The following is a 17198-nucleotide window of genomic DNA, read 5'->3' as shown; positions in this document are numbered from 1 at the left end:
GGGGGCCCCTCTAGGGGCAGCTCGCAATACTGCACCTAGACATACAATGCTGGTGCCTTGCTCACTGGGGGCCCCTCTAGGTGCAGCTCGCAATACTGCACCTAGACATACAATGCTGGTGCCTTGCTCACTGGGGGCCCCTCTAGGGGCAGCTCGCAATACTGCACCTAGACATACAATGCTGGTGCCTTGCTCACTGGGGGCCCCTCTAGGGGCAGCTCGCAATACTGCACCTAGACATACAATGCTGGTGCCTTGCTCACTGGGGGCCCCTCTAGGGGCAGCTCGCAATACTGCACCAAGACATACAATGCTGGTGCCTTGCTCACTGGGGGCCCCTCTAGGGGCAGCTCGCAATACTGCACCAAGACATACAATGCTGGTGCCTTGCTCACTGGGGGCCCCTCTAGATGCAGCTCGCAATACTGCACCAAGACATACAATGCTGGTGCCTTGCTCACTGGGGGCCCCTCTAGGTGCAGCTCGCAATACTGCACCAAGACATACAATGCTGGTGCCTTGCTCACTGGGGGCCCCTCTAGGTGCAGCTCGCAATACTGCACCAAGACATACAATGCTGGTGCCTTGCTCACTGGGGGCCCCTCTAGGTGCAGCTCGCAATACTGCACCAAGACATACAATGCTGGTGCCTTGCTCACTGGGGGCCCCTCTAGGGGCAGCTCGCAATACTGCACCTAGACATACAATGCTGGTGCCTTGCTCACTGGGGGCCCCTCTAGGGGCAGCTCGCAATACTGCACCAAGACATACAATGCTGGTGCCTTGCTCACTGGGGGCCCCTCTAGGTGCAGCTCGCAATACTGCACCAAGACATACAATGCTGGTGCCTTGCTCACTGGGGGCCCCTCTAGGGGCAGCTCGCAATACTGCACCAAGACATACAATGCTGGTGCCTTGCTCACTGGGGGCCCCTCTAGGTGCAGCTCGCAATACTGCACCAAGACATACAATGCTGGTGCCTTGCTCACTGGGGGCCCCTCTAGGTGCAGCTCGCAATACTGCACCAAGACATACAATGCTGGTGCCTTGCTCACTGGGGGCCCCTCTAGGGGCAGCTCGCAATACTGCACCAAGACATACAATGCTGGTGCCTTGCTCACTGGGGGCCCCTCTAGGTGCAGCTCGCAATACTGCACCTAGACATACAATGCTGGTGCCTTGCTCACTGGGGGCCCCTCTAGGTGCAGCTCGCAATACTGCACCAAGACATACAATGCTGGTGCCTTGCTCACTGGGGGCCCCTCTAGGGGCAGCTCGCAATACTGCACCTAGACATACAATGCTGGTGCCTTGCTCACTGGGGGCCCCTCTAGGGGCAGCTCGCAATACTGCACCTAGACATACAATGCTGGTGCCTTGCTCACTGGGGGCCCCTCTAGGGGCAGCTCGCAATACTGCACCAAGACATACAATGCTGGTGCCTTGCTCACTGGGGGCCCCTCTAGGGGCAGCTCGCAATACTGCACCAAGACATACAATGCTGGTGCCTTGCTCACTGGGGGCCCCTCTAGGTGCAGCTCGCAATACTGCACCAAGACATACAATGCTGGTGCCTTGCTCACTGGGGGCCCCTCTAGGTGCAGCTCGCAATACTGCACCAAGACATACAATGCTGGTGCCTTGCTCACTGGGGGCCCCTCTAGGTGCAGCTCGCAATACTGCACCATGACATACAATGCTGGTGCCTTGCTCACTGGGGGCCCCTCTAGGTGCAGCTCGCAATACTGCACCATGACATACAATGCTGGTGCCTTGCTCACTGGGGGCCCCTCTAGGTGCAGCTCGCAATACTGCACCAAGACATACAATGCTGGTGCCTTGCTCACTGGGGGCCCCTCTAGGTGCAGCTCGCAATACTGCACCAAGACATACAATGCTGGTGCCTTGCTCACTGGGGGCCCCTCTAGGTGCAGCTCGCAATACTGCACCAAGACATACAATGCTGGTGCCTTGCTCACTGGGGGCCCCTCTAGGTGCAGCTCGCAATACTGCACCAAGACATACAATGCTGGTGCCTTGCTCACTGGGGGCCCCTCTAGGTGCAGCTCGCAATACTGCACCAAGACATACAATGCTGGTGCCTTGCTCACTGGGGGCCCCTCTAGGTGCAGCTCGCAATACTGCACCAAGACATACAATGCTGGTGCCTTGCTCACTGGGGGCCCCTCTAGGGGCAGCTCGCAATACTGCACCTAGACATACAATGCTGGTGCCTTGCTCACTGGGGGCCCCTCTAGGTGCAGCTCGCAATACTGCACCAAGACATACAATGCTGGTGCCTTGCTCACTGGGGGCCCCTCTAGGGGCAGCTCGCAATACTGCACCTAGACATACAATGCTGGTGCCTTGCTCACTGGGGGCCCCTCTAGGTGCAGCTCGCAATACTGCACCAAGACATACAATGCTGGTGCCTTGCTCACTGGGGGCCCCTCTAGGGGCAGCTCGCAATACTGCACCTAGACATACAATGCTGGTGCCTTGCTCACTGGGGGCCCCTCTAGGTGCAGCTCGCAATACTGCACCAAGACATACAATGCTGGTGCCTTGCTCACTGGGGGCCCCTCTAGGGGCAGCTCGCAATACTGCACCTAGACATACAATGCTGGTGCCTTGCTCACTGGGGGCCCCTCTAGGGGCAGCTCGCAATACTGCACCAAGACATACAATGCTGGTGCCTTGCTCACTGGGGGCCCCTCTAGGTGCAGCTCGCAATACTGCACCTAGACATACAATGCTGGTGCCTTGCTCACTGGGGGCCCCTCTAGGTGCAGCTCGCAATACTGCACCAAGACATACAATGCTGGTGCCTTGCTCACTGGGGGCCCCTCTAGGTGCAGCTCGCAATACTGCACCAAGACATACAATGCTGGTGCCTTGCTCACTGGGGGCCCCTCTAGGGGCAGCTCGCAATACTGCACCAAGACATACAATGCTGGTGCCTTGCTCACTGGGGGCCCCTCTAGGTGCAGCTCGCAATACTGCACCAAGACATACAATGCTGGTGCCTTGCTCACTGGGGGCCCCTCTAGGTGCAGCTCGCAATACTGCACCAAGACATACAATGCTGGTGCCTTGCTCACTGGGGGCCCCTCTAGGGGCAGCTCGCAATACTGCACCAAGACATACAATGCTGGTGCCTTGCTCACTGGGGGCCCCTCTAGGTGCAGCTCGCAATACTGCACCAAGACATACAATGCTGGTGCCTTGCTCACTGGGGGCCCCTCTAGGGGCAGCTCGCAATACTGCACCAAGACATACAATGCTGGTGCCTTGCTCACTGGGGGCCCCTCTAGGGGCAGCTCGCAATACTGCACCAAGACATACAATGCTGGTGCCTTGCTCACTGGGGGCCCCTCTAGGTGCAGCTCGCAATACTGCACCAAGACATACAATGCTGGTGCCTTGCTCACTGGGGGCCCCTCTAGGGGCAGCTCGCAATACTGCACCAAGACATACAATGCTGGTGCCTTGCTCACTGGGGGCCCCTCTAGGGGCAGCTCGCAATACTGCACCAAGACATACAATGCTGGTGCCTTGCTCACTGGGGGCCCCTCTAGGTGCAGCTCGCAATACTGCACCAAGACATACAATGCTGGTGCCTTGCTCACTGGGGGCCCCTCTAGGGGCAGCTCGCAATACTGCACCAAGACATACAATGCTGGTGCCTTGCTCACTGGGGGCCCCTCTAGGGGCAGCTCGCAATACTGCACCAAGACATACAATGCTGGTGCCTTGCTCACTGGGGGCCCCTCTAGGGGCAGCTCGCAATACTGCACCAAGACATACAATGCTGGTGCCTTGCTCACTGGGGGCCCCTCTAGGTGCAGCTCGCAATACTGCACCAAGACATACAATGCTGGTGCCTTGCTCACTGGGGGCCCCTCTAGGTGCAGCTCGCAATACTGCACCAAGACATACAATGCTGGTGCCTTGCTCACTGGGGGCCCCTCTAGGTGCAGCTCGCAATACTGCACCAAGACATACAATGCTGGTGCCTTGCTCACTGGGGGCCCCTCTAGGTGCAGCTCGCAATACTGCACCAAGACATACAATGCTGGTGCCTTGCTCACTGGGGGCCCCTCTAGGTGCAGCTCGCAATACTGCACCAAGACATACAATGCTGGTGCCTTGCTCACTGGGGGCCCCTCTAGGGGCAGCTCGCAATACTGCACCAAGACATACAATGCTGGTGCCTTGCTCACTGGGGGCCCCTCTAGGGGCAGCTCGCAATACTGCACCAAGACATACAATGCTGGTGCCTTGCTCACTGGGGGCCCCTCTAGGGGCAGCTCGCAATACTGCACCAAGACATACAATGCTGGTGCCTTGCTCACTGGGGGCCCCTCTAGGGGCAGCTCGCAATACTGCACCAAGACATACAATGCTGGTGCCTTGCTCACTGGGGGCCCCTCTAGGGGCAGCTCGCAATACTGCACCAAGACATACAATGCTGGTGCCTTGCTCACTGGGGGCCCCTCTAGGGGCAGCTCGCAATACTGCACCAAGACATACAATGCTGGTGCCTTGCTCACTGGGGGCCCCTCTAGGGGCAGCTCGCAATACTGCACCAAGACATACAATGCTGGTGCCTTGCTCACTGGGGGCCCCTCTAGGGGCAGCTCGCAATACTGCACCAAGACATACAATGCTGGTGCCTTGCTCACTGGGGGCCCCTCTAGGGGCAGCTCGCAATACTGCACCAAGACATACAATGCTGGTGCCTTGCTCACTGGGGGCCCCTCTAGGTGCAGCTCGCAATACTGCACCAAGACATACAATGCTGGTGCCTTGCTCACTGGGGGCCCCTCTAGGTGCAGCTCGCAATACTGCACCAAGACATACAATGCTGGTGCCTTGCTCACTGGGGGCCCCTCTAGGTGCAGCTCGCAATACTGCACCAAGACATACAATGCTGGTGCCTTGCTCACTGGGGGCCCCTCTAGGTGCAGCTCGCAATACTGCACCAAGACATACAATGCTGGTGCCTTGCTCACTGGGGGCCCCTCTAGGTGCAGCTCGCAATACTGCACCAAGACATACAATGCTGGTGCCTTGCTCACTGGGGGCCCCTCTAGGTGCAGCTCGCAATACTGCACCAAGACATACAATGCTGGTGCCTTGCTCACTGGGGGCCCCTCTAGGTGCAGCTCGCAATACTGCACCAAGACATACAATGCTGGTGCCTTGCTCACTGGGGGCCCCTCTAGGGGCAGCTCGCAATACTGCACCAAGACATACAATGCTGGTGCCTTGTCACCGGTGACCCCTCTAGGTGCAGCTCGCAATACTGCACTGAGACATACAATGCCAGTTCCTGGCTCACTACGCAAGCATTTGTAATGCACTAGGTCACCTGAAAGTATGAGCTATTGGCGTTGCATTATTATTTGCAACACCAATACCTCAAACTAACAGTAATGTGAGACCTAGTGCATTGCAAAAGCTTGTTAAAGATGGCAACTACAACTGAGCAGCGTCTGTCTGCCCCAAATCAAGATGGCATCTGTGCTTTCATCATTGGTGCGTACAAGAAAAAAAATAGGAATTTACCTCCCTTCCTGTTTCCTTTTTGCCAGCATATTCTACACCCCTCACCTTGATCTTTTTGGTCCTATTCTTTCCTATGGATCTTTGTTCCTGACCTTCAAAATCTCAGGCCTGGATCCTCACTGGCTCTTGTCTGTTGGTCTTCAGCCTGTTGTTGCTTCTGTTCCTGGTTGATATTGGGGTTTGTTGGTTTTATTTCTTTTGTTGCTCCTGTTCCTGGCTGGTCTTGACATTTGTTGGTATTCAACCTGTTGTTGCTCCTGTTTCTAGCTGGATTTGAGGTTTGTTGGTTTTTGGGCCATTGTTGTTTCTGTTCCTGGCTAGTCTTGAGGTTTGTTGGCCTTTAGCTTCTCCTAGCTGGACTTGACGTTTGTTGGTTTTCTGCCTGTTGTTGCTCCTGTTCCTGGATTGTCTTGAGGTTTTTTAGACTTCGGCCTGTTGTTCCTGTTCCTGGCTGGTCTTGACGTTTGTTGGCATTCAAGATGTTGTGGTTTCTGTTCCTTGCTGGTCTTGACGTTTGTTGTTCTTCAACCTGTTGTTGCTGGTGTTCCTGACTGGTCTTGGGGTATGCTGGTCTCCAGTGTGTTGATTGTCCAGTTCCTGGATGGTCATGGGGTATGTCGGCCTCTAGCGTGGTGCTCGTCGAGCTCCTGACTGATATTTGGGTTGTTGGTTTGGAGTGTGTTGTTTGTCCAGTTCCTGGATGGTCTTGCGGTATGTTGGGCTCTAATGTGCTGTTTGTCCTGTTACTGTTTGGTCTTCGGGTATGTTGGTGTGTAGTGTGCTGTTTTTTCTGTTCCTGACTGGTCTTCGGGTATGTTGGTGTGTAGTCTGCTGTTTTTCCTGTTCCTGACTGGTCTTCGGGTATCTTGGTGTTTAGTCTGCTGTTTTTCCTGTTCCTGGCTGGCCTTTGGGTATCTTGGTGTTTAGTCTGCTGTTTTTCCTGTTACTGACTGGTCTTTGGGTATGTTGGTGTTTAGTCTGCAGTTTTTCCTGTTCCTAACTGGTCTTTGGGTATGTTGGTGTGTAGTCTGTTGTTTGTTCCGTTCCTGACTGGTCTTTGGGTATGTTGGTGTGTAGTCTGTTGTTTGTCCTGCTCCTGACTGGTCTTTGGGTATTTTGGTGTTTAGTCTGCTGTTTTTTCTGTTCCTGACTGGTCTTTGGGTATGTTGGTGTTTAGTCTGCTGTTTGTCGAGTTCCTGACTGGTCTTTGGGTATGTTGGTGTGTAGTCTGTTGTTTGTCCTGTTCCTGACTGGTCTTTGGGTATGTTGGTGTGTGGTGTGCTGTTTGTTCTGTTCCTGACTGGTCTTTGGGTATTTTGGTGTTTAGTCTGCTGTTTTTCCTGTTCCTGACTGGTCTTTGGGTATGTTGGTGTGTAGTTTGCTGATTGTCTAGGTCCTGGCTGGTCTTGAGATTGTTTGTCTTGTCACCACTTGACTTGAGTATAAGACATGGAAGTTTCTTTATGCCTTTTCCTAGTTTTTGGGATTGGTTTTCTGACAGCTTCCCTTTGGTCATATAACACCTCCTTAAACACAGCAGTACGATTTGTGCAAGAGGGCGCCCCTAGCACACCCTTGCACCCAACAAATGCAGCCGCCACCGCTGGCAGGGATCACTTTACTCCCGCGGCCCTGGTCATGCACATTTACACCTCCACGTGTTCCGTACGTCAGTGTAGGTGATCTGATAGACGACAAGTTAAGCACTCACCGCTGAGACCTTTGTCTGAGTGCTGATTACAGGTATCAAACCCGGTGAGGCCTACTCTGCCATTCATCCTTAGTACGTTCGTAATGTCAGCACTGTTACAATAGGAACACAGCTTGTTTGCAGTTGTAGGGCGGCAGAGCTGTGCCAGAAAGCTCTAAATAAAGCAAGTTATTCAGAGTGTGGTCATCTGAGGGGAGCCTCGGGCCCCTGTAACTTTACTTCCAGGAGGACAATAAACTCCCTTCTCCATCCCACCTACCTTGTGAAATAGTAAACCTCAGCTTGGCCGCTCATCTCTTCAACCCAGATGGAGGATTTTGGGTCCACAGTGCAATAAACATGCCTTCCGCAGACAATGTTGAGGAATTTTTCTCGATTTTGGCCCTTTATAATTTTTTTTTTTTTCATCTATTAAGAAAATACAAAATACAGTCGCAGTTTTAAAAAAACTTTTTCATTTTTTGGCCCTTTTTAATTAACACATTCATGCAGTGGAAACTTTAACTTGAGATGCGGCTGCCTGATTTCAAATGAAGAAAGTTTTATTTTAATTTTTAAGTTCAGAAAAGGTTTTATTGAAGAGAATAATATGATCATTAAAAATGAAGAAAGTTTTATGTCATAAATGTGTCTTAGGAGGCTGCCTGCCACATGTATCCTGTCCTGGTGATTGCCCCGCCCACCAGAAGTGATGGAGCTCACACTGTGTTTGAGATACTGGGGGCCTTGCTGTGTTCACTCAGGTTCCTGCTGCTGGAGTGTGGGTGTAAGACAAGCTTGTGTGCTGCAGAGGTGTGTGGGGCACTTCTGGTGATACACAGGAGTGCTTTTCATGGATTGTGACATGCTCAGACACAGTTCCAGATGGGTGGGTGGGATTAAACACCCACCAAGACATGATGGGGCATATGTAGGTAATTTTCATTTTGCGATTCCCAAATAGCGATTTTTAAGGAATCGCTATTTGAGAATAGCAAAATGGAATGTAGGTAAAAATTCACAATTTTTTTGCGAATCCCTAACATTCCTTAATTGCGATTAGCAAATTGCGAATCGCAATTAAGGAATGAGTGTCCCATTCATTCCTATGTTCCAAAAGGCCCATAGGAATGAACGGGGATACATTCTCAAATTGCGATTTTCTATGAGAAAATCGCAATTTGAGAATCGCAATTCCAAGGGTGCCAGGGTGTCCAAAGGACACCTGTTGCACCCCTGGAATGCGCCTGTAAGTACATGTGGCGCACAGACATGCCCTAAGGCATGTCTGTGCGCCACATGGCACTTTGAATTAAAAAAAAAATATTTAGAAAGGGAATCGCAAAATACCATCTACTTGGAGTAGGTGGTATTTTGCGATTCCTTATGCCAAAATCGCATTTTAAAATTCACTCCTACATAGCATTTAAGGAATCGCAAAATTGCGATTCCTTAAATGCTTGAGCAAAATAAGGAATCGCAATTTTTGCGATTCCTTATTTTGCTAATGTGCACCTACATACCGAAGCACCGTTTGCGACTCGCAAACGCAGAAATTCGCCGAATTTCGGCTTTTGCGAATCGCAAACGCCTACCTACATATGCCCCGATGTGTGGTTGAAAGTCGCATCGAGGTGTTTGCGGTCTGAAAAGTGAAAAAACAAGGAGTAAGTAATACTTAGGAGTTAGAGCCTGGGCGGAGGGGCTCACGAGGAGGGGCCAGTATCCGACACAGCCTCGTGTATACGCAGGCGCCGGCTGTCAGAGGCGGTACCGTCACCAAAGCTCTCGCTGGAATTCATTTATTTATTTATTTAATGCATTTTTATAAAGCGCAGACTTTACCCGAAGGTGTCAGAGCACTGTACAATAGAACCAGCTACGTTACACGAGAGAACTGTTACAAAAATGGAACAAACAAAAATAGCAGGCCATAGAATCAAAACAACGCAGGCAAAAGGAACAGAATATCAAATACAGCAAGCACAGAATGTACAAACAAAAATATAAATTTATATGACAAATTTACAATGACTACAAAAATTCCTGGCGAAAAATAGCAGGCCATAGAATCAAAACAATACAGGCAAAAAGAACACAACATCGAACACAACAAGCAGAGAATGTACAAACAAAAATAAAAATATATAAGACACATTTACAATGACTAAAGAACTTCCTGGCGGGGTCTGAGAAGGAGGGGATTAGTTCTAAAAGTGTCTTTGGAATAGAAGGGATTTGAGGTCCGCTTTGAAGATCTGGATGGAGGTGATGGCGCGGAGCGAAGGAGGAAGCGAGTTCCAGATTCTCAACGCATTACAATCAGCCAATCAGCGTTGTGCATAGTTAAAGGGGCGTTTACATAAATGAGTGGAGAGCATTCTCTCTCCCTGGCAAGCTGACATCAGAACCTTTGTTTTGTTTCTGAGGCTCCTGAGAGCAGAGAAAGAGTGACACAGAAAATAGGCCGGTCCCATGTCCACAAATAGCGATTCCAGTGGCGGCTACTGCCACTAAATCTTGGTAGGGCAGTGCGGTGGGACGGAGGTGGGGATTGAACAGGGCGGGGGAGAATAATAGTAATAATAAAAAAAGATCTTACCTGCCACTCCCGGACGCCTCCTTGATGCTTCTCTGCTCCTGCCCCTCGGTGCTCCTCATCCAATCCAGACGCTGCACTCATACATGAGAGAAGCGTTGGCATTGGTCTGAGCAGGCTGAAATGCCGCTCTGTCAGAAACAGGGAGCCTGCACCTTTTCTCCCACCTGGCTGTGCAAGACAGCTGGGTTGGAGAAACGGAAGTGCGCATGTCGGTTTGGCCATCCAAAGACGATCAGCCAAACCCACATGCGCACTTACAGTGCACCTACCACTCCTCGTACCTGGCCCTGGCTGCTGTTGACTCAGAGCGTGGCCCACCCCTCCCTAGACTCGGCTGAGTCGGTGAGAAATAAAATGATAATATAATAGTTTTATTGTCATTTTATTTTGTATTTGCTTTCTTTCAGCAGCGGGGCAACGCTCCTCCGCCATAACAGAGGCGTCGCCCCTGCGCGACTTAAGACTCTTTGATGTCTGTGGTGGGACTGGGTGGTGCTCTTTCTGGAACATTGTGACAAGTGGTGTATTTTAAAGCACACCAGGCTATTCATATTGTGCATAATTAGGAAAGATGTTGAGCTGTTATGTTATAGTTCCTATACCCACTGTAAGAATGGGAGGGTAAAATGGGAGGGAGACAGAGGAAGGGAGACAGAGCGAGAGAGGGAGACAGAGAGAGAGAAAGAGAGAGAGAGGGAGAGAGAAAGAGAGAGAGAGGGAGAGAGAGAGAGAGAGAGAAAGAGAGAGACAAAGAGAGAGAGAGAGAGAGAGAAAGAGAGAGAGGGGGAGACAGAGAGAGAGAGAGAGAGAAAGAGAGAGAGGGGGAGACAGAGAGAGAGAGAGAAAGAGAGGGGGGAGAGAGAAGAGAGGGAGAGAGAGAGGAGAGAGAGACAGAGAGAGAGAGAGAGAGAGAGAGACAAAGAGAGAGAGAGAAAGAGAGAGGGAGACAAATTCCAGCTCATACTGGCCTTCTGGGCCACCCCTTCTGTCCTTGCCCTGTTGTCGGATGGTTCAGGCCCAACGCTCTGTTAAGGAGACACACATCTTAGTTGTTTTCTACACAGAGTGGACATTAGGCAGTGTGTGTCCCCCCTCACCATGCTTGAGTTAGATCGCATGTGAGAGAGCTGGAAGGAAGCCACCATTCATACTCACTGATTGGCCTCTAAAAGAGGAAGTCCCGCCTCCTCTAATGGTGACTTCCTGGATGGATTTTCAAGCAAACATCCATGTTTTGTTCTCGTCCCTGGGGCTTAGGGTAGTGTGTTGGCAGGGTAAACAGTGTAAATGTATTTAACTGTGACTTTGGGCTGTAAGACATGTAGCAGCCAGCTAATAATGACGCGAGGTTCAAATAAACAAGCATTGGCGGTGGGCGCCTTCCGCCTGCTCTTGAGGCGGGGTGCCAGCACTGTTGATTACAGTCTGAACATGTTTTTTTTGTTGGGCACCTCTAGTGGGCCTCATGTGTGTGACTCTGTCTGCAGAGGTTTGTAACAGGTACCCTTCTCTCTCACATGTAGGACGAGCTGGACCTCACAGACAAGAACAGGGAGGCCATGTTTGCACTTCCCCTGGAGAAGAAATGGCAGATCTACTGTAGCAAGAAAAAGGTACAGTGACCCCTTTTACTGCATGCCTGTAAGTATTTATTACATGCATAGGAGTGCACCACATGTCTGTATTTACTGGATGCCTAAGGGTATGTAAAACATGCCTTGAGTAGGTAATACATGCCTGTAAGTATTTATTACACGTATAGGAGTATGCACCACATGTCTGTATTTACTGGATGCCTAAGGGTATGTAAAATATGCCTTGAGTAGGTAATACATGCCTGTAAGTATTTATTACACGTATAGGAGTATGCACCACATGTCTGTATTTACTGGATGCCTGTCGGTATGTAAAACATGCCTTGAGTATGTGCTACCAGCCTGTAAGCATTTATTACATGCATATGTGTATGTACTACAAGCCAATGAGCATACACTACATGCCTGAAGTATTTACCACCTGCCTATAAGTATGCATTACATACATGCCTTCATACGACATGGCTGTAAGTACTTATTAAATGTATATCTGTATGTACTACACGCCTATGAGTATACACAAAGTGCTTGAAATATTTATCACATGCCTATGAGTATGCGTACATAGGTCTGAACATGTACTACATGCCTGTATTTACTACATGCCTATCCGTGTGCACCTAATGTCTACGAGTGTGTGCTACATGCCTTAAGGTATTTACTGCATGCCTATGAGTAGTTGCCTCATCAATGAATACTTAATATATGTCTATGCTTATTTACTGCGTGCTTTTGACTACTTACTACATATCAAGGAATATTTGCGACATGCCTGTGCTTATTTACTACAAGCTGGTGATTATGTGCTATGTGCTTGTGATTATTGACTACATGTATTTGAGTAGTTACTACACACCTTTAGGTCTTGATCACATGGCTATGGGTATTTATTCAATGTGTTTGATTATTTATACACGTCAATAAGTCGAGTTTTGGTCTGTTCTTACATTATGGGGGTCCTTTCTGTATTCACTCAGGTTTTTGGTGGTCTGAGTGTTTGTGAGACAAATGACGTGTACAGTATACATGTGAAGGGCACTTCTTTGTCTTTGTGATACACAAGTGAGTTCCTTTCTATAGCCCGGTATAGTTTGCAGGCAGAGATGTGATTTGCCACTTGGGTTGCTTTTGTTGTTTAGTAAATGTGGTGGCCTTGGCTTCCAGGTCTGTTTTTGATTATTTTCCATGGATTGGGACATGCTCGGACACAGTTGGGGGTGGTTGGGATATCTGTGGGTCAAGGCACACACCTGTGTCACCTGTGAAAACTTCTTGCTATGGTTAAAAGGCTCATCAAAGTGTTTGTTATGTTATGTTATGTTAAATTTTATTTCTATAGCGCACCGCTACTCAATAAGAGTGTCCCGGCGCTTTATTTAGGCGGCTCAGTGAAAAAAACATAACACCATAAAAACAAACATAAACAGGAGACAAAAAGACAACCTAAAGGATAAAAAGCCAAGTCTTAAGGCCCTTCCTGAACAAGAGCAGATTAGATGTACGTCGTATGTTTGTGGGTTTGAAAAGTGAGAAAACAAGAGTAAATAGTGGGCTCTTCTTAAATTTCACCAAAAGAAATGTAGGTGAATTTTTTTTTTTAGACTTTCCGATCATGTCTCACTCTTGTTTTGTCTCGCTCTCATCCTTTCTCGCTCTCTCGCTGTCCCGCTCTCTACCTGTGGGTGTGTGTGTGTGTGTTTTTACAGACACACACACACACCCCCACACCTCCACACACCACACACACCAGCAAAAAGAGCTTCCTACCCTGGTCAATGGTCTACTCCCGGTGCAGACTGCTGCCTTCACAACAGTGAAGCACAACCTAACCGGTCCATTGGAGTGGCATGTAGTGCCTTGAATCCCTGGTAGATCGTTATGCCAGCCAACACACAGCGGAGACCGTGTCGCTCACCGCAGGCATGAGGTGTGAAGCGGTATGTGCAGGGGCGGCTCCTCGGCTATGGCGGAGGAGCGTCGCCCTACCGCTTTTAAGCAGTTAGAAACAGAAAATGATAACTTAGAGTTATTATCATGTTATGCTTCATGTCCTGCTGCTTTGAGGGTGGGCGGGTGGGCTCTGCTCTCGGAGCAGGGGAGGAGTGTTTTGCCCACTCCTAAGTGCGCGATGACTGTTTGGTCGGCCCTCTCGGACCACCCAACCAGCCAAGCACACTTTCCCTGTTCGCCATGCAGGCTGCATTACAACCTGCGTGGAGAACATGCCCACCCCTCCAGCCCCTGGCTGAGCGCTGTGTCACGGCGCCCAGACCAATCACAACGCTGCATTGCAGTGTTGTGATTGGCTTAGGGGAAGGAGCCTATCTGCTTGCTTCCTGTTCCTGTCAGAGTGGGAGGCAGGAGAGCAGGAGCAGATATGGGACCCGGTCTCAAGGTAAGTTTAAAAAAAATGTTTTTTTACTTCCGATCCACTATCACCCCTGTGCAATACTCGACCCCCTCCCCCCACCGCTACCCTCTGCGCACGCCCACCACCCATGAGCCATGCCGGCTGCCACAGGTTACCTCACTTTATAAAGCATTTCTACCATGTGTTTGGCATAGTTATTCTTTCAAAACTTAGGTGTCCTTTCCAGATGTTACCAGGATTTCTCACTGACCACAGTCTTGTTGAGTCTGTGTTTTTGGGGTTCATGACTGAAGGGTCGGTCATACAATGAGCAGTTGGAATGTTCCAAGGTGGTATGTTGCCGGTAAAGGTAATCCCTACAGACCTGGTGGCAACTGAAAGAAATGCAGGCAGAGGCGTAGGCAAGAGTCCAGCCTTCTCCAACAAGGAGCTCGTGAGCTACTGGTAGATTTCCACCTACCTATATGTGCGCCCGCCCCTCACATGCTTGGTTGAATTAATATATCGTTCAAATTATGAAACTCATGCCTCTTCACCTCAAGAACACAACCAATCTGCTGACCTTTCGTAAGGGCCTTAAGACATGGCTGTTTAATAAGGATGTATGTCGTTACAACGCATGCTTTTACAACGCATGCCTTTACAACGCAGGTTTTACAATGCAAGTCGTTACAATGACTTGCGTTGGGGGGCGCTGGATAGTGGAATAGTTTAATTTTCCATTCCAACTCCAGTCCCCGTGGGTAGTAGGGAAGGTTTTGGAAAGTAAATTAAACTATTCCTTATCCAACAGCGCCCCCCAGCGCAAGTCGTTGTAATGACTTGTGTTGTAATACCTGCGTGGTAAAGGTACTGCGTTGAAAAAGTTGCGTTGTAAAGGATGTTCCCCTTTTATAATTAGCCAGTCCTGTACTGTTCTCTTTGTGGCCTCTGCTTCTCCCAGTTCGGTTACATTCTCTGTCTTTTTTTCTTTCCTCTTTTTATCTGCCAGAATTTCTCAGCGCCTAGACACCCATGGGTAGTAGAGCGCTTTATAAATCATAATTTCATTTCATATACATATACCAAAATTGAGAGTGTATATTCGAGACAAAAAAGTTTATTTTCAGAACTCATACGCTATTGGAGAAAACTATCTAATTTCACAAATTTACCTAAAGCTGAAATTTGAGTGATAAGTCGTGTTGTAGTGGGGAGACCTTTTTACAAATATTATTACCTTGGTGTTAGAGGCATCACAGCTGTGGGTCTTACGTCTGCCTCAGATGTAAACCTCTCTTTACAATACAGCCCTGATTCACAAAAGCATGTTCTGTGCTTTGTTGTGCATTAGGTGTAATTTGCACATGATTTTCCAGGAGTAAGACAGGCTTTCCCACGAAAAAAATGGTTTTGTCATTTGTAAAGCTTTACTCTTGAATACGTTTGTCTTCCTCCTAAAAATTCATGACTCAGTCACTCTTCAACCTGGAGAAACCCACAACTACCTATAGAAAATGCTGTGTGAATCAGACCTTGATATACAGTAGTAGTTGTCATCAAAGACAGGAGTAAGACATAAGTACACACAGAAAATGCTTTGTGAATCAGACCTCTCTAGGCAGTAGTAGTTGTCAACAAAGACAGGAGTAAGACATAAGTACTCACAGAAAATGCTTTGTGAATCAGACCTCTCTAGGCAGTAGTAGTTGTCATCAAAGACAGGAGTAAGACATAAGTATGCATAGAAAATGCTTTGTGAATCAGACCTCTCTAGGCAGTAGTAGTTGTCATCAAAGACAGGAGTAAGACATAAGTACACACAGAAAATGCTTTGTGAATCAGACCTCTCTAGGCAGTAGTAGTTGTCATCAAAGACAGGAGTAAGACCTAAGAACTCACAGAAAATGTTTTGTGAATCAGACCTCTAGGCAGTAGTAGTTGTCATCAAAGACAGGAGTAAGACATAAGTACGCACAGAAAATGTGTTGTGAATCAGACCTTGATATATAGTAGTAGCTGACACCAAAGACAGGAGTAAGACATAATTATGCATTCATAAAGGTTTGTGAATCACACCTCAATATACAGTAGTTGTTCTCATTAAAGACAGGAGTAAGACATAAGTGATAACAGAAAATGCTTTGTGAATCGAACCTTGATATACAGTAGTGGCTGACAACAAAGACAGGAGTAAGACATTGCTATGCATACATAAAGCTTTGTGAATCAGACTTGAATATACAGTTGTAGTTATAAACAAAGGCAGGAGTAAGACTTTGCTATGCATACATAAAGCTTTGTGAATCAGACTTCATACAGTTGTAGTTATAAACAAAGGCAGGAGTAAGACTTTGCTATGCATACATAAAGCTTTGTGAATCAGACTTCCATATACAGTTGTAGTTATAAACAAAGGCAGGAGTAAGACTTTGCTATGGATACATAAAGCTTTGTGAATCAGACTTCATACAGTTGTAGTTATAAACAAAGGCAGGAGTAAGACATTGCTATGCATACATTAAGCTTTGTGAATCAGACTTCCATATACAGTTGTAGTTATAAACAAAGGCAGGAGTAAGACTTTGCTATCCATACATAAAGCTTTGTGAATCAGACTTCATACAGTTGTAGTTATAAACAAAGGCAGGAGTAAGACTTTGCTATGCATACATAAAGCTTTGTGAATCAGACTTCATACAGTTGTAGTTATAAACAAAGGCAGGAGTAAGACTTTGCTATGCATACATAAAGCTTTGTGAACCAGACTTGAATATACAGTTGTAGTTATAAACAAAGGCAGGAGTAAGACTTTGCTATGCATACATAAAGCTTTGTGAATCAGACTTCATACAGTTGTAGTTATAAACAAAGGCAGGAGTAAGACTTTGCTATGCATACATAAAGCTTTGTGAATCAGACTTCCATATACAGTTGTAGTTATAAACAAAGGCAGGAGTAAGACATAAATAAAGACAAAACTCCAAACCCAGAGGGATGTCTCCACGGTTAACCACATAACAGAGTAATGGCTGTCGATGCTGGTGAGCTACCAGCCTCCGGGGGTCCGTGGACATCAGTGGCGTGGGGGGTGGGGGGGCAAAGGGAGGGGGGACGAAACGGTTGGCAAAGCGAAAAGAATCAAAACTGTGATGTGTGATGAATCCCCAGACCTGACATGCAGCCCCCCAGCCCTGTGCGTGTGCCAATCCTGTCACGCGGCTCGCGGACACGCGTCGCTCGTCCAATGAAGCGCAGTGAGGCGTGTCCTGTGAGGGTGATGCGCACTGACAGCGAGGAGTGTTTTGTTATTGTGGTTTGCCAAAAGGGTAGCTCAGATTGTGAACACTCATTAGAGGCCTCACAGAATTTTTTTTTAAGTAATGGGAG

General features: G+C 48.5%; 1 protein-coding gene across 2 annotated transcripts in view; it reads left to right on the top strand.

Annotated features, from left to right (window-relative positions):
* The window catches only part of DAAM2 (dishevelled associated activator of morphogenesis 2), a 648121-nt gene that overhangs the window by 224875 nt on the left and 406048 nt on the right, over positions 1–17198 (top strand). For both annotated transcript variants that reach the window (XM_078647328.1, XM_078647329.1), the window contains exon 3: positions 11387–11476. In XM_078647328.1, coding sequence (XP_078503454.1) covers positions 11387–11476 — 90 coding nt within the window. The remainder of the gene's footprint in view (positions 1–11386; positions 11477–17198) is intronic.

The sequence above is a fragment of the Lissotriton helveticus genome, chromosome 6, assembly GCF_964261635.1.
Source record: "Lissotriton helveticus chromosome 6, aLisHel1.1, whole genome shotgun sequence".
Lineage (NCBI taxonomy): Eukaryota > Metazoa > Chordata > Amphibia > Caudata > Salamandridae > Lissotriton > Lissotriton helveticus.
The sequence above is the reverse complement of the archived record's forward strand: the minus strand, read 5'-3'. Positions and strand labels throughout refer to the sequence as shown.